This window comes from Copadichromis virginalis, linkage group LG9 (genome assembly GCF_057382275.1).
Source record: "Copadichromis virginalis isolate Kocher_CV1m ecotype Utaka linkage group LG9, C_Virginalis_male_GT1.1, whole genome shotgun sequence".
Classification (NCBI taxonomy): Eukaryota; Metazoa; Chordata; class Actinopteri; order Cichliformes; family Cichlidae; genus Copadichromis; species Copadichromis virginalis.
The window spans coordinates 29,855,873-29,877,440 of NC_140626.1; the positions used below are offsets into that span (position 1 = coordinate 29,855,873).

The 21,568-nt window shown below is 41.1% G+C and overlaps 1 protein-coding gene across 8 annotated transcripts in view; it reads right to left on the minus strand.

Annotated features, from left to right (window-relative positions):
• Nucleotides 1-18,630: 18,630 nt before the first annotated feature.
• phldb2b (pleckstrin homology-like domain, family B, member 2b) overlaps nucleotides 18,631-21,568 on the minus strand; it is a 37,916-nt gene continuing 34,978 nt past the window's right edge. For all 8 annotated transcript variants that reach the window (XM_085468669.1, XM_085468665.1, XM_085468664.1 and 5 more), the window contains 3 exons: nucleotides 20,837-21,056; nucleotides 20,605-20,690; nucleotides 18,631-20,520 (listed from right to left, as the gene is read on the minus strand). In XM_085468669.1, the coding sequence (XP_085324795.1) occupies nucleotides 20,380-20,520; nucleotides 20,605-20,690; nucleotides 20,837-21,056 (447 nt within the window). In that variant the 3' untranslated portion in view covers nucleotides 18,631-20,379. The remainder of the gene's footprint in view (nucleotides 20,521-20,604; nucleotides 20,691-20,836; nucleotides 21,057-21,568) is intronic.

Genomic DNA, 21,568 nt, shown 5'->3' on the forward strand with positions numbered 1-21,568 from the left:
ATGGCACGACCATAGCTGGACTGGCCATCGGGCATACCGGGCATTTGACTTTTTTTTTTTTTGTAACGGTACAAACAATGGAAGGTGGTGGATTGGCCAGATGCTGGTCGGTGTGTAAAAATAACTCAGTTGTTTGGTGATGGCTATGACGTGCTTCCTCAGATTCAGTAACATTAGCAAGTGGTGGAGGCCAGCAGGTGGATGAGAGAAAGGGGAGGCAGGAGGAGAGCCCCGAGGCAGTCTGAGTGTCAGGTGAACTGAACTTCAGGTAAGAAGTTATGACCTGCAGTCCATCTGGGTCAGATATAAACCAAGTTTAGGTGGAGTTCATTTTCGTTGTGCTGACTTTTTACAGTCAGTTACAATAACTCGTACTGTGTACTAGCTAGCATGACGGAGTTTCTATACAGCTGGGTGGGTGCTATGATGTTACTGATAGTGAACTTTATTTAATTCACAAGGTTAGTTAGTAGAGTTGCCAACCGTCCCGTAAAAAGACGGAATCGTCCAGCATTCAGAGAAATTATTATGCGTTTCGTGTTGAAGTGAAAAGGAACAGTTTGTCCCGGACTTCAGCTAGGATGGAAAAAGACACAAAGCTGGATTTATTCTGTCATTACGCTGCACAGCTGCCTCTTCTTCTCTCATTCTCTCTCCCCCCCTCTCCTGTTTCTACTTCAATCATGAAACTGATCAATGATCAGCTGATCGGCTTTTCTTTCTCGTTTGTTTATCACTCACTTTGCGCCAGAAAGAGGAAACCAGCGGATGTCGCGCTAAACAACAGCAGCAGGTTTAAGCTTCATCAGCAGTTGTTAGAATTTATTTAATATTACTTTCTAGTAGTTGATGTTTGCTGGAGCCACAGCTGTAAAAGCTGCTGGTCATGATATCGGTTTGGTTATCTGGTGAGAGGGAAACATGAAGATGAAACCAGGAGATGTCCTTACTGAATCATCAGAGCTGAACAGGTGATGGAGAAACAGGTTTACCTTTTAGGTGACATGAATGAGTTGAAGGGAAGTTATGAACTGTTTCTGAGAGACAAATAACACCAGGATCCTTTTTTAATGTAACTGACTGCTGATAACTGTGCAGGGGCGGGTCTAGGAAAGTTTTGCCAGGGGGCCAGGTAGGGCATTAACAGGGAGAGGGGGGCACAAAGAAATACTTTCTTATTCTCATTTAAAATGTCTCGCTTTTATTAAATAATTATCTGAAGCTTACAACCAAAGTTTTTATCTGACATAAAATGTATAGAAATCATACATATAACATCGAAGCAGCTGGAATCCACAGCTGTGCGTGTTCATGGAGCTGCATTTTACCTGCTGGACATCATTACCTGACAAGTTTGACTGTCTTCAGAACATTGCAGAAGTAGTCTTATTGACAGTATTTGGCTCTACATATCTGTGTGAGCAGATTTGTTTCTCACATGAGTGTCCTCAGGTAGCCGTCTGAATGCTGGACACTCAGAGACCTGTGTCTCTGAGTGGGAGACCACAGATCACATTAACATGTGTATCCCTGTATTAACAAACATGTCATATTGGCCCAGTTTATTTTTCTTATCATTGTTGTGAGGAGACCATAAATAGCATTTGTATTTTCTGCTGTACAGTTCATTTGCTGTTATGTGTGTGTGTGTGTGTGTGTGTGTGTGTGTGTACATATTTTACAAATTAAATAGAGTAAACAATGAAATAAAATATATAAAATATACAGCAGTTGGTAGCTGGATATTGTGAAAAACAAGTGGCATTAATGTACAGTATGGAGTGCATAATGGTGAATGATGTGGACCCTAAGGAACTTAAACCTTTCTATCCTTTCTACTTCCTCTCCATCAATGTAGCGGGTGGAGTGCTCCGGTTGCTTTGTTCTCCTGAAGTCGATTACCATCTCCTTGGTCTTGGCTGTGTTCAGGTGCAGGTTGTTGTTGTCATCACACCATTGCTTCATATGCTGAACCTCCTTTCTGTGGGCTGAATATTGTTGTTGTTAATCAGTCCTATGATGGTGGTGTCATCACCAAATTTTATAACAGTGTTACTGGTGTGAATTGGAGAACAGTCATGGGTGAAAAGTGAGTATAAGAGGGGACTGAGGACACACCCCTGTGGGACGCCTATGTTCAGAATGAGGCTGGAGAAGGTGTGCTCTCCCATCCTGACGTTCTGGGGTCTAGCGCTCAGGAAGTCCAATATCCAGGTGCACAGTGAGCTGCTGAGTCCCAAGTTGCTTAGTTTTTTAACCAGTTTATTAGGTTGAAGTGTTGAAGGCAGAGCTGAAGTCCACAAACAGCATTCTCACATAAGTGTTACTGCTGGCCACTACCAGCTCCACCACCATCTTCAAGTTTGCTGACGACACCGTCGTGGTGGGCCTGATCTCTGATAACAACGAGACGGCCTACCTGAAGGAGATTAGGAATCTGGAGAACTGGTGCCAGAGGAACAACCTCCTTCTAAACGTCAGTAAGACAAAGGAGCTGATAGTGGACTTCAGCACTAAGCAGGAGAGGAACTACCAGACCCCCGTCATCAACGAGTGCCCAGTGGAGAGAGTGGACAGCTTCAAATACCTCGGAGTTCACATCACGCAGGACCTGTCATGGTCCTGTCACATCAACACCGTGGTGAAAAAGGCCCGACAGCGTCTCTACCACCTCAGACGCTTGAGAGACTTCCAACTGCCCTCCAAGGTGCTCAGGAACTTTTACTCGTGCATCATAGAGAGCATCCTGACGGGAAACATCTTAACCTGGTTCGGGAACAGCACCATGCAGGACAGACGAGCTCTACAGAGGGTTGTGCGATCAGCTGAGCGCACCATCCGCTCCGAGCTCCCTGACCTGCACTCAATCTACAGCAGGCGGTGCTGGACCAAGGCCAGGAAGATCGTGAAGGACCTCAGCCATCCCAACAACAGACTGTTCTCTCTGTTGAGGTCAGGAAAGCGATTCTGCTCCCTAAAGACCAACACAGAGAGACTGAGGAGGAGCTTCTTCCCGCAGGCGATACGGTCTCTCACCACACAGTACTGACCCACACATACAGTTCTTACACACACACTGGACATTCTGGACATTGTTTTCACTTCATCACTTAAATCACTTTAAGCATATTTGCACTGCACAAGACATAATGTGGATTGCACAACACTGGTCACTACATTCTTCATTTCCAGTTAATACTTGTACAGCTGCTGTTATTGTGTGTATATTTATTTATATTTCTTCATACATTCTTATATAGTTCTATATTGTGTATTTTGTTGTACAGTTATTTTATTTTCAACTTTAATTTATATATTTTATCTTATTCTTTCCCAGTTAAATTTACCCTTCATTCTAATTTGTCTTGTACAGTTATTTCATTTTTAACCTTAATTTATATTTTATTCCTTCTTAGTTAAATTTACCCTTTTTAATTTTTCATATTTATTTCCTATCTTATTCATAGCCTTTTCCTTTTCTGTTTTCTTTAGGTCACGAGCAGTTGTCCAAGCATTTCACTACATATCGTACTGTGTATGACTGTGTACGTGACAAATAAAATTTGAATTATTTGAATTTGAAGTGGCGCAGGGGACGGAGTTTGTTTGTCCTTCGCCTGCGCCACTTCAGCAGTTGTATGGTGAAGTTGGAGTCCGTGTTCCTTCGGATCTCAGGGGGGATAGAAGCGCAGTCATTACAGGCAAAAGTGTGCTGCAGGTTTATGTGGTTTAGAACCGTGAGCACTTCAGTTTTACTGTACTGCACATGTGCTCTTGCTAATCGGAGGAGAAATTAAAAATACACAAAATAAAAAAGAAAGCCGCTAACTTGTGGAGAGCGCCGTCACACGGGCCGCTGCGACTGCTCGCGCCATCTTAATTAAAATGACTAAAAATGACTAAAACAAAAAGCACGAAGTGTGGCTTAGTGAGAGCTAAAGACATCCTTTGAAACCAGCGAAGTCTAGTCTATTATTAAGAAAAGGCTGATCAATACCAACAGCGTTGAACGTGAGTCAGAGATACACAAGTAAAGTTTCGTTCATTTCATTGGCAGAGTTTCAGAGGTAACGGCTGTGTGACTGAACACGTTTCAACGAGAATATTCAAGCTGCATTCAACGTGAGACACGACGTGTTCATCACTGTATTCGGACCAACCTCAAAACATTGGCGATCACGGGTTATTAATAAGTCTCTGTAAACATTTCAGGTTACATACGGGTGTTCACGAACTAGAGTTCCCTGGGTTTTTATATTAAACTCGAATAAGTTACATGCCGCAACATCAAAAAGAACACTGTGTGAAACAATCTTACAAAAATCCCAATTTACCTGACGAATTTCAGAGCACGCAATGAATCATGGGTAAATATGCACTCCATAGAGCCAATCAAATTGCACTGGCTGCTGCTATAGGACGATAAACCAAGGAAGCTGCGACACTGGTCAGGTCAAGACACGCCTACCTAACACAGGGGTGTAGGCAGGAGATTCAGACTACAGACTTCTATGCACTTGGTAGTGGTGATCAGTCAGGTGAACAAGTCTTCTGTTATTTCTGGTTAATGTCCATCAGATGAAATGTTGGGCAGGTTTCTTGAACTGTGTCAGGTGAAACTCTTAAGTACCTGCTTTTTAAATTCCACCGCACTGCTCCCTCTAGTGGTGGCAGGTTTTCCCAACTCGATCATGACTTTCACACAATTTATGCATGGAGCAACATACAAAAAAAATTCTATAAGTTAATGTCGCTAAATGTTTACAATTTTGAATTTTTAAAGCAATTCTAAAATTATTAGGGGTCAATTGGTGCTATAAAGATAACGTTCAGAGAAGCTGTTGTATTACTACTGTTAGAAAAAGTTGGTCAATACCGAAAGTGAGGGTAAGTTTCTGGCGTTTTGTGGAGTCCCCACTTTCATCGGACCAACCAGCTTAAACACTGACGCAGACCTCTTATATAGCGCCTCTTCGACGTATAAATCTATATATCGGTAGTTAATTTTTTCCCCATGCTGTTTCTGGCTGTTAATGCTAGACTGAAACACTTCTCATATACTAACATGGAAAATAATAATGTATGAAACAAAGTTTACAGTTTACTTGTAGTAATTTACACTCGCAATGACTCATGGGAAACTGGACTGTGCACTGTCCTGTCTGTGACACGGAAATCAACCTCAATACGTCATTATTAAATCAAACTCAGAGAAAGAGTTGTGAATTGAACTTGCTTTTATCTTTAGCAACAATTTATTGACAAAACACTGGTGAAGTTTTTACTTCGCCACTTCACCACTGGTGAAACTTCACCAGTGTTTCAAAGTCTGTCCGTTTGGGTTCACACATTATATCGTTGGAAACGCGGTTTAAACTTCCAATGCACGAAAAGGTTAATCTTGTGACCTGATTAAAAAATAAGCTGATCAATATCTGGCGGTATTGGCCGAAACCAATGACTGCATGTACAGCCACTAATTTCTTGAAGCTTTGTTTGTTTGTTTCTCTCCCTGTTTATTTGTTTGTTTGTCATAGTACCACCTTCGGACCAGCCGTTCACAGAGAGCCTGTTACCAGTATATATACGTGGCGTGCCACATATCCGCTTACATGATGGTGTTCAAACGCAAGTCTTGTTACCCTCATTTCTTTATGGTTTGCTTGGAAAATAGGAAATAGTTGGAAAAATCTATTGAAACATGTGCAAACATCACTGGAAATACAGAATATAATGCAAACATTGTACAGCTGAACATAACAGTCAATATTGGGTGTGATGACCTTTAGAAATACTTCTCCAGGTTTCTTGAAAAAGGACATTCAAAGCTCTTCTGTGGATGTTGGCTGCCTTTCCTTCTGTTTTCTGTCAAGATGACCCCACGCTGCTTTGAATAATGTTGAGGTCTGGGCTCTGGGGAGGTTCCATTGTGTGTGTGTGTGTGTTCTTTTTTTTTATCCAGCTATCCTTTTACTGCATTGGCAGTGTATTTGGGATTATCATAATTCTAAAAAATGAAGGTGTTACTAATCACATGCTTCCCAGATTGAAAGTACTTTTATGTGTTCATAATTCCATCAATTTTGTGAAAGGTCCCCAACACCACTGACTGAGACACAGCCCCAGTCTATTGATATTCAATTGTGTAATCTGGCTTGAGCTTTCTCTCTCTGTTTCCCTTCCTTAAGAATGGCTTATTGACAGCCAGCATTCATGAAAACTGATTTCTGATGAGACTTTAGGGAATAGTAGGGGTATCAGCTGCATGGTCAGATGCATCTCGCTGTTCCATGTCAGGAATTTGGTGGGTTTTTCCTTTTTTTTTTAAGGATGTGACTCTCAGATATTGACATTTAAGCCTGCTACTTCTTCCTTCGTATTTATTACTTCTCCATTTATCCATTCATTCACACCATGACAAGATATGTCAACATTTTGGATAATAGCTCTTTTGGAATCACCTTAGTGCAAAAATATAATTTTAAGTGATATCTTTGGCACTTTTTCATATTCAGCTTTAGAATTGGAAGCAAATGTGCTTTTTAAAACATGCTGCAAATAACCAAGTACCTAAAGATGTCATTTGAATTGATTCTTTTCTAAGTTTATTATTTCTGTTATGCATGAACGATTTATAGGTCAGTGTTAAGTGGCTTAACAAATAAAAAGTATTCCTCCGAAAATGGTCAGGAACAAGATCTGGACTTAAAATGAATGACAAGCACGAAAAAAAAAACCCCAAACAAACAAACTTTGAAAGCCCTCTGCAAAGTCTGGAGAGATATTGCTCCAGACTACTTTAAAAAATAATAAGAAATTCTGGCTCCTTGAAATATTAGTGGGGAGGGGGGCGCTCAAAACTTTTGCACAGTACTGTAATGTGCAACGGATTAGTACAGTTAAGCAACAAAAAAACATAAGAGCCAATCAGTGGAACAAAAGAGGAGAAGGGAAGTAATGATGGTTGCAGGGGATAAACGGTAAACAAAAGAGGAACCTTCTTTAGAGATATTCCTGAGCTCTCGTTTCTCTATCTGCTGCACAAAAGTCTCAGTGATGTGTAGGTCACAGTTTCTTGATCGCAATTAAAAGTGTGTGCTTTTTTTGGAGTATGTTTCCAGGTTAGCATTGCCAGTAAAATGCTGATCAATACTGGCAGTGACGGAAAGGCAAGGAGCCCAGACACCGTCTACTCCATGACCCACAACGCAGCACCTTGTGTGAATTACAAGTATTCTCTCATAGTTGTGTTTCATACTTGGTGCCATATTGTGAGACAGGGAGCGAACGGTAACTGATAATCTTGCGAGTCTCAGGAGCTTTTGCCCAAGTCCACTGCCTTCAAACCAACAAGTCCATCACCACAATAGGACCTATTAATAGGGAGCTGTTGTCACATACAGTTACATACGGGTGTGTGCAAAAAGCGAGGGCAGAGGAGTTTTAATATAGAGGTTGAATAAATCACGTATACTGTATCACAGAGAACTTTCCGCAAAGCACTTTAACAAACCTTGCTATCTGTCTGGTTCATTTCATGTCCGCATTGAATCATGGGTAACCTATCCAAATCAGCGAGAGCCTTGCCTCCATTTATATTTCTGTGCCAAGACTACCTGGATGCGCTAACGTGAAAGCACAAACGTGTGAGCACAGTGTGTGTGTAATAGTTTGTAGGCAACAGATATTTTATACACGTTGGACGGTGTAGTGTAATATGGCTCAGTGAGGAGCTGAGGTGGAGCCACGCCCCCATCAGCCAGATATGTAGGCAGGTGTATCCACGACATTTTCTTTGTTTTTAAGCAGTTTGGTTTGTTACAAATCTCAGACACGTCTTTCTGCTGCATGATACTTGACTATTTTTGTGTCATTATATCAAAATATTTATTATTAATATTGTGTCAGGCGGATTAGGGGAGTGTGCTTTAGTAAGGCCTTGTATCTATGAACTGGAACAGATGTCCTGAGCTTAGTGGCCAATTATACCCTGGACCCCAGAGGGTTAAACATATTCTGTTTTTAAAGTAATGCAATAGTTACTTTTCAAGTAATTAATTACTTTTAGAATCTTGTAACTCAGTTACTAACTCTCTTACTTTTTGAAGAAGTAACTAGTAACTACAATTAATTACTTTTTCAAAGTAACTTGCCCAACACTGCTGATACTTTTGTCTTCAAAACCCACAAAGGACTGCAGCATTAAAAAAAACATGAGGCCCGTACATCTGCTTCACTACACCATGAACTGAGTGTATCCCTCAGCGCCTGTGACGATCACATCCATCCAGATCCTCATGGCCTCGGGAGAGGGAGCAACCATGTAGTAGACCCTATCGTGAGTCTTCACGCTGAAGGTCAGGGAGGGGTTTGGGCTCTGAAGGAGGGAGAGAGAATGAATTGTGAATGAAGAAGAAAGAGTTATGATGCACTTTTTGTATCAGCGTTGGAGAATGCATACCTTGTGTGCATTCTTCAAGTGATCGTAGTATACTTCTTCAATAGCTTGGAAGTAAATGACTCCTTTCAACTTGACTTCGTGCTTGTCTGGAGAGAACATACGAGTACATGCCAAATTAGAAGAAATACACAACTTTAACATTTATGTGTGTGATTCTATCTACACAGAGAGTTTTTTAATGGTTTTTAATCAGACTTTGCTGTGTGTGGTTGCAAGTGTGCGCTGTCCTTACCTGCGTAGTAGGATAGTGTGCGTCTGTTGCGATCAAAGACGAACCAGCGTTTCTTCCACGTTTTGATTTTGATTTTAAAGCAATTATAAGCAAATCTAAAAAGTTGGTCAATACCAAAAGTGAGGGTAAGTTAAGAAGTCTTGGGAGTTTTCCTCACTTTCATCGGACCAACCATCTTGAACAATGGCACAGACCTGTTAAAAATAGCGCCTCTTCGACATATAAATCTATATACCGTTTGTTTGTTTGTTTGTTTTGTTGCTTTTATGTGGATCAAACAAAATCATAAGACCAAAAGTTTGTCAGGTTTGTCAAAGTGTGTCAGGTGAACCTTGGTTATAAAATGATACAATGCACTGCTACTTTAAAACCAAGGTCCTGCTATAAAAGTTTGTTTACTTAGCCTGAACATTTTTAAAAACTCGTTTAAACATTTCCAGACTAAATTAAGTAAAAACTAGTTAATTTTTCGTCAATGCTGTTTTTGGCTGTTAATGCTAGACTGAAACACTTCTCATATACTATCATGAAAAATAAAAATGTATGAAACAGTTTACAGTTTACTTGAAGTAATTTTACACCCGCAATGACTCATGGGAAACCTGACTGTGCACTGTCTTGTCTTTGACACGGAAATCAACCTCAATACGTCATTACTAAATAAAACTGTGAGAAAGAATTGTGAACTGAATTTTTGTTTTTATCTTTATAGCAACATTTGTTTGACAAAACACTGGTGAAGTTATTACACTCTTTGTTTGACCATCTGGGTTCACACATTATATCGTTAGAAACGCGGTATAAAACGTTCAATGCACGAAATTGTTAATCGTGTGACCTGAGAAAAAAAAGCTGGTCAATATCTGGCGGTATTAACTGAACTGAAGAGCTTTGTGTGAAAGGATTTGTTTGTTAGAGTGTACCACCTTCGGACCAGCCATGCAAGCAATGGCTGTAAACAGTATAAATAGCTCACGTTGCACAAACCTGGTTACATGATGGTTTTTAAACGTAATTCTTCTTTGACTTTTAAACCTATCGTTAAGTGATTTGCGTAGCGTGGTATCGATGAGACCATTGGGTCAAACAGTTACACAAACTTTAGAGTTTCCGAGAGCCATTTCCCACTCGCAATGAACCACGGGTAATCTATGCAGAATAGACGCTCTTGATAGGCTGTGACGATCACATGCGTTACTTACACCGGCAGGTCAGAGCCAGTGTAAACTGTCCACCAAATATGTGTCGTCTCGGTTTTCTATAAGTTATATCCCCCCATGTTTAAAATTTGGATCCCGTGGACTATATAACTCACGGGTTTTTTTCATTTGATTTTACTAAGATAGAAAAGCAATCTTGATGAGTATATCGAGAGTCAAGAGATTCAAGATCCTTTATTTGTCACATGCATAGTTATACGAGTACAACACGCAATGAAATCAAACGCTCTTTGACTCTGCAAAAAGAGGGGACACTACATTAAGCGAATTATACAAAAGACCACATTATATGGAGTAATATGCAGTAAGTAGCATTATATGCAGAAAGTAAGTGAATTGTGTACATTAAGTGAATGTTAAATTTAAAATAAAAATCTGGAAAGTTTTAACTTGAAAATCTAAAAATGTACAATGTGCGAGTGGGTGTTAAAGTGTCCAGTGCTGTAGTGAAGCCGAGAAGAATCAGGCTGGATGTGTTAAGAATAAATCCTGTCTCAGCCATTTATGGATGCGGGAGGTGGCGGGGCATCTGGTTTAGGACCAGGATGGCCTGTGATAGAAGCTCCTCTTGAGTCTGTCTGTTCTTGCCCGAATGATGCGGAACCTTCTGCCTGATTGTAGAAGTTGGACAGTTTGTTGCCGGACAACACCGGGAAGGGAGGGGTCCTTCAGTATCTGAGCTGCTCTAGACCAACATCTCCTGGTGTAGATGTCCTGTAGGGAGGGGAGAGCAGTCCTGCAGCAGCGTTCTGCCGTACGGATCAGTCTCTGAAGAGCTTTTTGATCCTTAACGCAGCTGTTCCCATACCAGGATGCTTTCCACAGCGCCTGCATAGAAAGTCCTGAGGATCGCTTCCTCAGTTGTCGGGGGTGGTACAGGCAACTCAAACTGCAGATACACGGACAGTTTAATAAATAATCAACCTAGATTAGCCGCCGTGTTTTAGATTTGACCATGCCAGTACTGCATCCCAGCAGACTCTGTGACAGTACCGATGGCTGCCACATGGCGGCACTCAAACTCCATGCCCCTAAACCTGGATCCATTTGGGAATTCAAATCAGCTTTCAGTCACATACAGTGGGTCAATGAAGATAAATATACAGCTGACTACAATAAAATAAGACTACCAGCGTATAAAATGTTTGATTGTAGCTGTCATGTCATAAACGTAACTGTTCACTGGCCGGTATATTATCATTTTAGCCTGTCGCTAGTAAAAGGCTGATCAATACTGACAGTGGCGAGACAAACAGGGAGCACAGCCATCAGTCGCTCCGTGAAGCACAAGGTGGCCCGGATGTGAGTCGCAAACTTGTTGACGTGGTTGAGCTTCACCTTCTGAACATCATGGAAATCCACAAGGAGAACCTCAAACGCGTAAACGAGACCGCGATTCACATTTCGCGCCACAAGGTGATCCACGGAGCGAACGATAGCTGACCTCTTTGAGAGTCTTCGGGCGGAGGTGCCACGTCGCACTGTCTTCGGACCAACCACGTGCTTCGCTAGCGTCAGACTTATAAATAGGGCGCTGTTGTCACATACAGTTACATACGGGTGTGTGCAAAAAGCGAGGGCAGAGGAGTTTTAATACGGAGGTTGAATAAATCACGTATACTGTATCACAGAGAACTTTCCGCCAGGCACTCTTACAAGCCTTGCTATCTGTCTAGTTCATTTCATTTCCGCAATGAATCATGGGTAACCTATCCAAATCAGCGAGAGCCTTGCCTCCATTTATATTTCTGTGCCGAGACTACCTGGATGCGCTAACGTGAAAGCCAAACATGTGAGCTCAGTGTGTGTGTAATAGTTTGTAGGCCACAAATATTTTATACACGTTGGACGGTGTAGTGTAATATGGCTCAGTGAGGAGCTGAGGTGGAGCCACGCCCCCTTCAGGCAGATATGTAGGCAGGTGTATCCACAAAAAATGTCATTTTTAAGTAGTTGTGTCATTATATCAAAATATTTATTATTAATATTGTGTCAGGTGGATTGGGGGAGTGTGCTTTACTTAGTAAGGCCTTGTATCTATGAACTGGAACAGATGTCCTGAGCTTAGTTTAAGCTGGTGGAGGAAGGTATAGGTGCATACCTGATTCTGGGCTGGCTGTGTGGATTTCACCTGTCTCGTGAAGACGAGAATGTAGCTGTGTAAACTTCAAATATCTGAGCTGGTGTTGTGCCAAAAAAGTGATTTCCAATGTTTCCGTGTGCTTTTTATGTGTAATATCGTTACGTATGATACTAAATAGACTTCTGTGAACAGGTAGTACAAAGGGGTTATATATAAAATTAAAAAATTACCTGTTTCTCAAGTATCTTTGTAACTGTGTTATTGTACTTACATTATAATCAATCAGCTCCCTTTTGTCCACTTAAAATATGTTTAATATATGCAATTTCAGCTGTCCTCCTGGCCAGATTACTCTTAAGAGAGACATTTTTAAAGTAAACAAGATTTTTTTAAACTGCATAAATAAAGGATACATAAGAGTCACTGCCAAAAACTGATTGCGGCTTCTACCTTGTTACAGGAATGTTGTTTGTTGCTCAAGATGACTTGATATCATTCGACTACCTTACTAACAGACCACAGTATGTGAGGCTCCATGACTGTGTGTCCGAGGTGGTAATCTGCAGCACAGGGGCACCACAGGGCACGGTTCTCTCACCCTTCCTGTTCAGCCTTTACACTTCAGACTTCTGTTATAATTCGGACGATTGCCATCTACAGAAGTTCTCAGATGATACAGCCATCATTGGATGCGTATAAGATGGGAATGATCAGGAATACAGGGGGGTCGTCAGTGACTTTGTTGGCTGGTGTGAGACCAACTTACTCCAAATCAACGCCGGCAAGACAAAGGAGATGATCATAGACTTCAGGAGGAAGTCACCCCCTACAACACCGGTGAACATCCAAGGGAAAGACATTGAGATAGTGGACTCTTATAAGTACCTGGGTGTTCACCTCAACAATAAACTGGACTGGACTACAAATACAGACATCCTGTATAAGAAGGGCCAGAGTCGACTCCACCTGCTGAGGAGACTGAGGTCCTTCGGAGTCTGCAGGACTCTGTTAAGGACATTCTATGACACTGTGGTAGCATCTGCCCTTTTCTATGCAGTGGCCTGCTGGGGGAGTGGATGCACGGATTGGGACAGGAGCAGGACTGACAAACTGGTGCGGAGGTCTAGCTCTGTGCTGGGATGTCCCCTGGAGTCTGTGGAGGTGGTTGGCGAGAGGAGGATGTTAGTAAAGCTGACATCCATCATGAACAATCCACATCACCCACTGCATGAGTATGTGAGTGGGCTGAGCAGCTCCTTTAGTCAGAGACTGAAACACCCTCGCTGCAGGAAGGAGCGCTTTCGCAGATCATTCATCCCAACAGCAGTTAGACTCTATAACTCCTCAATCACAATGTCATGACTCACTGGACACTGTGAACATCCACGGTCACCATTTCATGCATAATGGACCTTCCATGTGTATGGACATGTGCAGGTATATATGTATGTATATGTATATTTAGTGTATACATGTGTGTGTGTACATGTCTATAAATAGGAATAGTAGTGGTACAATAGTTATGTCAAGCTATATAGTTTATGTCTTCCATATTTTCAACCATATCCATAATCACATACTGTGTATGCTACCATTGTATATAGTGTATTATCTTACTTTTTTTCATTGATTGTACTTATTGTGTTTTTGTATTTCCTTCTGATATCTGTACCTGAGCTGAGGTGATGCAAAAATTTCCCCATTGTGGAATCAATAAAGTCTTATCTTATCTCTTATCTTATCTTATGAGGGATATATTTGACACATGTTTCACATATTATAGACCAACAAGTTATTTATAGCAGTTTAAATACAAGCAATCAGTTTTTGGCAGACAATCACTTTTTGTCACAACACCTGGTCCTCAGGTGGACGCAGCCTCTGAATTTGGACACCCCCGGCCTGTTTCTGTTTCTAATAACGGTGACATTTAACTTATTTTATCCGATAAATAAACATTGTAAAATTCAAGTTTTTTGTATATATCCCCCCCCAAACAGCCCTTTTGAATGTCTCCCTAAATCTGAGGTCTCAAGTATGGCAAGTATGTGCCAGGCTTTGGCCCACATCTGTCTAAAATTGTATGTAAGCATGAATAACGTTTTGCCATGTCCACCAGGAGAGACTGGACAGTATAGATGTAAAACAAATATGCCAGCAGTTCATCTCAGTTAATGAGAGGAGAAAACATGTGTTTGGCTCCTTCACATAGTGGACATTGAGTTGTTGTGTGGGACACCAGTAGTTCATGTCTGTTGCTGTAACAGTAGTTCATGTTTAGAATAAAAAGTCCCAGCTCACTGATTTGATCGGGGCAATATTGTGCCTAAAATGTTGCAGAATTTTGCTGAGAGATCTTTTACTTTGTGGTAATCTTAGACGAGTAGTTTTATGGACAAAAACCACCAGGTCATTCAGTGTTCCCTTAGTGCTAATGTGTAAGAGATGTTGGTGCACTATAACTGAAGTAATGTTGTTAAGTACTTAAAGTCATATTCTTTTATTGTCATGACTGTATTTGAAGCTATTTTTATTTTTGTATGTTACCTGATTTATATGGAATATGGCTGAAGCTCCTCTTGAGTCTGTCTGTTCTTGCCCGAATGATGCGGAACCTTCTGCCTGATTGTAGAAGTTGGACAGTTTGTTGCCGGACAACACCGGGAAGGGAGGGGTCCTTCAGTATCTGAGCTGCTCTAGACCAACATCTCCTGGTGTAGATGTCCTGTAGGGAGGGGAGAGCAGTCCTGCAGCAGCGTTCTGCCGTACGGATCAGTCTCTGAAGAGCTTTTTGATCCTTAACGCAGCTGTTCCCATACCAGGATGCTTTCCACAGCGCCTGCATAGAAAGTCCTGAGGATCGCTTCCTCAGTTGTCGGGGGTGGTACAGGCAACTCAAACTGCAGATACACGGACAGTTTAATAAATAATCAACCTAGATTAGCCGCCGTGTTTTAGATTTGACCATGCCAGTACTGCATCTCAGCAGACTCTGTGACAGTACCGATGGCTGCCACATGGCGGCACTCAAACTCCATGCCCCTAAACCTGGATCCATTTGGGAATTCAAATCAGCTTTCAGTCACATACAGTGGGTCAATGAAGATAAATAGACAGCTGACTACAATAAAATAAAGTTACCTTAGTAGAAAATATTGTTACATTTGTGAGACAATTTTTTTTCATTGTAGCTGTCATGTAATAAACGTAACTGTTCACTGTCCGCAGTGGCGTGTCTAGAAAATTTTTGTTGGGGGGGCCAGGTAGGGGCACAGATTTGGAGAAGGGTGGCAGATTTAATTGGCAGATAATGTTTTAAAAAAAAATTCTACCAACCCTTAACCATAATTCAATAATCCTATAAACCTAATAACCAAATGCACTTTTAACTCTTATTAGAATGAGATTTTAACCACTACGGTGTAAAGTTTTTAGATACTGCGTTGATAAAGTACAAGAGATACAATCAGTGCTTTGTCAGTGTTTACTCAGCATTCAAGGACAGCAATATTTGCATAGTATTTTTACTGACATATACTGCACATATGTTTTGGGCAAAAACATTTTTGAATATTAAAATACGAACATTTGTAGCAAACAATTGACAAATTAGCCAGTTCCAATGTAAAACTTTCTCTGCCTGTTAAAAAAAGAAGATAATCTTCTCACAAACTGGTGTTTGATTTTGAAACAGGAAAAAAGTGGAGAAACAACTGAAAAGACTAATATTTGAATAAAACCTGAAAGCAAGTAAATACTTTCTATGCTGCCTTATGGTAAACTTTGGTAATATTGATAAAGAACAACACTGGCTGATGATAAAATACAGTCAGCTGGCATGGTGACACTGCCAGTATTAACCTGCAGGGCTGGACTGGGACAGAAAATCGGGCATTTTGACTACAGACCGACCCACCAGGTATTAAAGCCATAAAGACTTTGACTGAAAACAAACCCTGTTGTGACAGTGATGTACAGTCTTTTTGGTATATGTATGATTTCTATACATTTTACGTCAGATAAAAACTTTGGTTGTAAGATTTAGATAATTATTTAATAAAAGCTAGGTATTTTAAATGAGAATAGGAAAGAAAAGTATTTCTTTGTGCCCCCTCTCCCTGTTAATGCCCTACCTGGCCCCCTGGCAAAACTTTGCTAGACCCGCCCCTGCACAGTTACCAGCTGTCAGCTACATAAAAAAGGATCCTGGTGGGTGGTCTTCACGTTTCCCTCTCACCAGATATCCAAACCGACATCATGACCAGCAGCTTTACAGCTGTGGCTCCAGCAAACATCAGCTGATACTAGAAATTAATATTAAATAAATTCTAACAACAGCCGATCAAGCTTAAACGTGCTGCTGTTGTTTAGCGCGACATCTGCTGGTATCTCTTTCTGGCGCAAAGTGGGCGATAAACAAACAAGAGAGAAAAGCCGATCAGCTGATCATCGATCAGTTTCATGATTGAAGTAGCAACAGGAGAGGGAGGATGAGAGAAGAGGCAGCTGTGCAGCGTAAAGACAGAATAAATCCAGCTTTGTGTCTTTTTCCATTCTAGCTGAAGTTCGGGACAAACTGCGTCTCTTCTCAGCTCAATACGAAACGTGTAATATTTTCTCTGATTGAGGGACCATTCCATTTTTTTAAGGAGCCGTTGGCAACTCTACTAACTAACCTTATGAATAAAATAAAGTTCACTATCAGTAACATCATAGCAACCGAACAGCTGTATAAAAACTCCAAGCTGGCTAGAACGCAGTATGAGTTATTGCAACTGACAGTAAAAAGTCAGCACAACGAAAATAAACTCCACCTAAACTTAGTTCATATCTGACCCAGATAGACTGCAGGTCATAACTTCTTACCTGAAGTTCAGTTCACCTGACACTCGGACTGGCGGCTGCCTCGGGGCTCTCCTCCTGCCTCCCCTTCCCTCATCCACCTGCTGCCTCTGTGGAAGCCCCGCCATAGCCACCACCAAACAACGGAGTTATTTCTACACATCGACCTGCATCTGGCCAATCCACCACCTCTCATTGTTCATGCCGTTACAAAAAAAATAAAAAATAAGTCAAATAAGCCCGATGGCCAGTCCAGCTATGTTAACCTGCAACCAAATCTGCAGCTCCATACAGCAATGTTACGACTTAGATTACATCTTATAACTCATAACTCTTATGTTAGCTCCCCTCTGTAGCATACTGTCTGAAATATTCCACGGCTGCAATAATTCTTTAAGTGTTATTTTTTTTCCTTGGTATTCTAATTTCGCCGAAGTTTACTAAACTCAACAAACTTAATATTACTTACCGGGACATTTATTCTGTCCTCATTTTCTTTCACCGAAAAATTGTTTCCTGCAGTGACGTCTTTCGTGCTTGGCTCTCCTACCTTTGCTAACGTGATGCACATAGCGCAGAAGCCGATGCTGCATTCACTTACACTCGGATATCTGAGCGTCACCGTGAAAACATAATCGGACATTTGATATTTGATTGAATTTTATTGTTTTGCCTTTGGGGTGGCACCTGGGGTGGTCTGGTTGGGGGGGTGGCCTGTGCCCCCCCAGGCCACCCCGCTGGACACGCCATTGACTGTCCGGTAATATTATCATTTTAGCCTGTCGCTAGTAAAAGGCTGATCAATACTGACAGTGGAGAGGACCCACAAGGAGCACAGGCATCAGCCGCTCCGTGACCCAGATGTGAGTCGCAAACACGTTGACGTGGTTGAGCTTCACCTTCTGAACATCATAGAAATCCACAAGGAGAACCTCAAACGCGTAAACGAGATCGCGATTCACATTTGGCGCCACATGGTGATCCACGGAGCGAATGATGACTGTGCTCTTTGTGGGTCTTCGGGCGGAAGTGCCACATCCCACTGTCTTCGGACCAACCACGTTCGTTACGAGAGTCAGACTTATAAATAGGGCGCTGTTGTCACATACAGTTACATACGGGTGTGTGAAAAAAAGTGAGGGCAGAGGAGTTGCATTTTAATACGGAAGTTGAATAAATCACGGATACTAAAATCACAGAGAACTTTCCGCCAAGCACTTATACAAACCTTGCTATCTGTCTGACTTATTTAATGTCCGCATTGAATCATGGGTAACCGATCCAAATCGACTACACCCTTTCCTCCACTTATATTTCTGTGCCGAGAGTACCTGGACGAGCTAATGTGAAAGCAAAAACATGTGAGCACAGTGTGTGTGTAATAGCTTGTAGGCCACAGATATTTTATACACATTGTAATATGGCTCAGTGAGGAGCTGAGGTGGAGCCACGCCCCCATCAGCCAGATATGTAGGCAGGTGTATCCACGACATTTTCTTTGTTTTTAAGCAGTTTGGTTTGTTACAAATCTCAGACACGTCTTTCTGCTGCATGATACTTGACTATTTTCTTTTGTGTCATTACCGGTATATCAAAATATTTATTATTAGTATTGTGTCAGGCGGATTAGGGGAGTGTGCTTTACTTAGTAAGGCCTTGTATCTATGAACTGGAACAGATGTCCTGAGCTTAGTTTAGGCTGGTGGAGTAAGGTAGGTGCATCCCTGATTCTGGGCTGGCTGTGTGGATTTCACCTGTCTGTACTGTAACTGTAACATAGGACAAATGAGAGTGCAGACACATATGATGTTTATTCCAGGAGTTTCACACAGGTAATAACACATTTCAGCTGAACTTAAATAAAGACTTCTTGTCTTTACTGTCTGTGATTCTTTATCCCAGTGATCTGTGGCAGGTTGCACTACAGCACAGTTGGAAATACTGCTGGTGGAAACCTGTAAAATGCTCCAGCTTCACTGTTCTCATAGAAAGGAATTCCTCAAGACAAAAACAACACAAACGATTATATTTATTATATATTCTTTTTTATTATTCATATGAAAATACAAAATTAAGATACATGCAATGGTACTGGCATAAATACAGTAAAATCAACATAAAAATTAATTATATAAAAATACTGGATGAATTAAAACACATGAAAGCTTCCTCTGTGACAACTCCATTAGTTTGGTAAAAATATGCTCGGCACGTCATGTCGAAACAGACAATATTCCACTTAAAAGATATTTCAAAGCAAAGAAACCAAATATACATTGTATCACATATGTATAAAGCTTGGTCAGCACGCAAAAACACAGGAGGCAAGATTATAAATGCAGTTATCAGCGGACAGAAATATGCCAATGCAGTGTGGAGTATAATGCATAAAGCAGCATTAGTGATCATAGTGGAATAGTCATTAAAAAAATAAAACACATTAAATTAGTGGTAATAAATGCAATGTAATGAAATGTAGTGGACTAAAGCAGCAGCACAGTAATCAGCCACCTTAGGACAAATAAATGTGTGTACCATAGATTTCGTCTGCTTGACTTCTAACAATAAAACTTCATCCTGCTGAAGTTCTTCCTTAAAAAAGCATCCAGGACCGCAATTCCACACTAGCGTACTTTCTCACCACTTTGGCGTTTTGTATGTAGATGCATGTAGTGCTAAAAAAATATTTAAAATGTGATTAAAAGGCACAAACACACATCTTTAGTTGATAATGGACCATACATGTCATAACATTTAAGAAATTAGCAGGCAAAATGTACAAATACGTTGGCGTTTTATTAACACGTTACCTATGCTGACACTGTTGTAAACCCGGCATCTGCATCCATTCAGAGAAGGGCTGATTAGTTTGGTTTGTGCGAGTGTGGTTTGGAATATTAGTGTCATTTACCGTGTAAGTACAGCACCTTGGAGCTACAGGAAAAGCCCATAGTAAATAGGCAATGTGCACAGAGTGCCTGCGCGCGCACACAGAGCAGGCAATTCATCACATGTGTATATACTCACACATGATCATATGATGCATGCATGCACATCCACGCACAGATTTAAGACCTGAGAATGCCCCATTAATCATACATGAAATGAATTCATTTAATAAAAAATACACCTTTACTAGATTATGAGGCATTTCATAATGTACAAATGCTTTTAAATGCCTTTCCCCCCGTTTCTTTGGAAATATTGGAAATATGTATAGTTTGTATAAAATGTTGAACACTGTAGGGCATAATATAGAGGCCAAAGTCAGCTCTGGTTTAACTAATGTTTCTAACTTACATAAAAAAATCAGAACAAAAAAACGTTATTCTTCTCTGAAGACGCTTAAACTGTTAAACTGTCCAATATCTGCCCGCAATTTCACATGAGAGCTCTGTAACACAACATGAAGTGTTATCTGTGTAACACAAATGCACATAAGCTTCATCCAGGAGGAAAATAAGGAGCTGATACTTTTGTCTTCAAAACCCACAAAGGACTGCAGCATTAAAAAAAACATGAGGCCCGTACATCTGCTTCACTACACCATGAACTGAGTGTATCCCTCAGCGCCTGTGACGATCACATCCATCCAGATCCTCATGGCCTCGGGAGAGGGAGCAACCATGTAGTAGACCCTATCGTGAGTCTTCACGCTGAAGGTCAGGGAGGGGTTTGGGCTCTGAAGGAGGGAGAGAGAATGAATTGTGAATGAAGAAGAAAGAGTTATGATGCACTTTTTGTATCAGCGTTGGAGAATGCATACCTTGTGTGCATTCTTCAAGTGATCGTAGTATACTTCTTCAATAGCTTGGAAGTAAATGACTCCTTTCAACTTGACTTCGTGCTTGTCTGGAGAGAACATACGAGTACATGCCAAATTAGAAGAAATACACAACTTTAACATTTATGTGTGTGATTCTATCTACACAGAGAGTTTTTTAATGGTTTTTAATCAGACTTTGCTGTGTGTGGTTGCAAGTGTGCGCTGTCCTTACCTGCGTAGTAGGATAGTGTGCGTCTGTTGCGATCAAAGACGAACCAGCGTTTCTTCCACGTTTTGATTTTGCCTCCCATCTTGACCAAGTAGCCTCGGCAGGTCTTTTCAGAGATGGACAGGTGGAAGCACGTGTCTAGGCTGTGGCCCGCCGACTCAATGTGAGCCCGCAAGTCAAAATCGTCCTTCCTCACGGGCAGATACCGAGTAAGAGGCCGGGACTTGAGGGAGAGGAATCATTTGAGAATGTAATGACAAAGATGTATTTATAATTTCTTATGAATTCTTTTGTTTTTACCAAATTCCTATAAAACACAAAGATTTACAGAAAGTCATACATTAGGAAACATCAGAGTATTTCTCTCTCTTTGTTCTGCTGCCAACATTTGATGGTCCGGGAAAAAGAACTAAAGATGATAAATGAAGCTTACTATGAGAACTGTCAACACAGACATGATTAAAACCATGCAGAAGGAGGTGCTGTAAGTATGTCTGAAATAGGGCTGGGCGATATATCGAGTTTTTTAAAAATATCAATATATCTTCATACGAGATGTAAGATGTGACAATATCGTTTATATTGATATGTTACATTATAATTATACTTGTGGAGCCGCAAGTTTGCCTCTCTTTCGTCCACTTTTGTCTCTACGCAAACTCACTCAGCCTCGCCTCTCCTTCACTGAACAACTCCCCCTCCCCCACAGCTTCACCTGCAGGCAACGACAAGGTG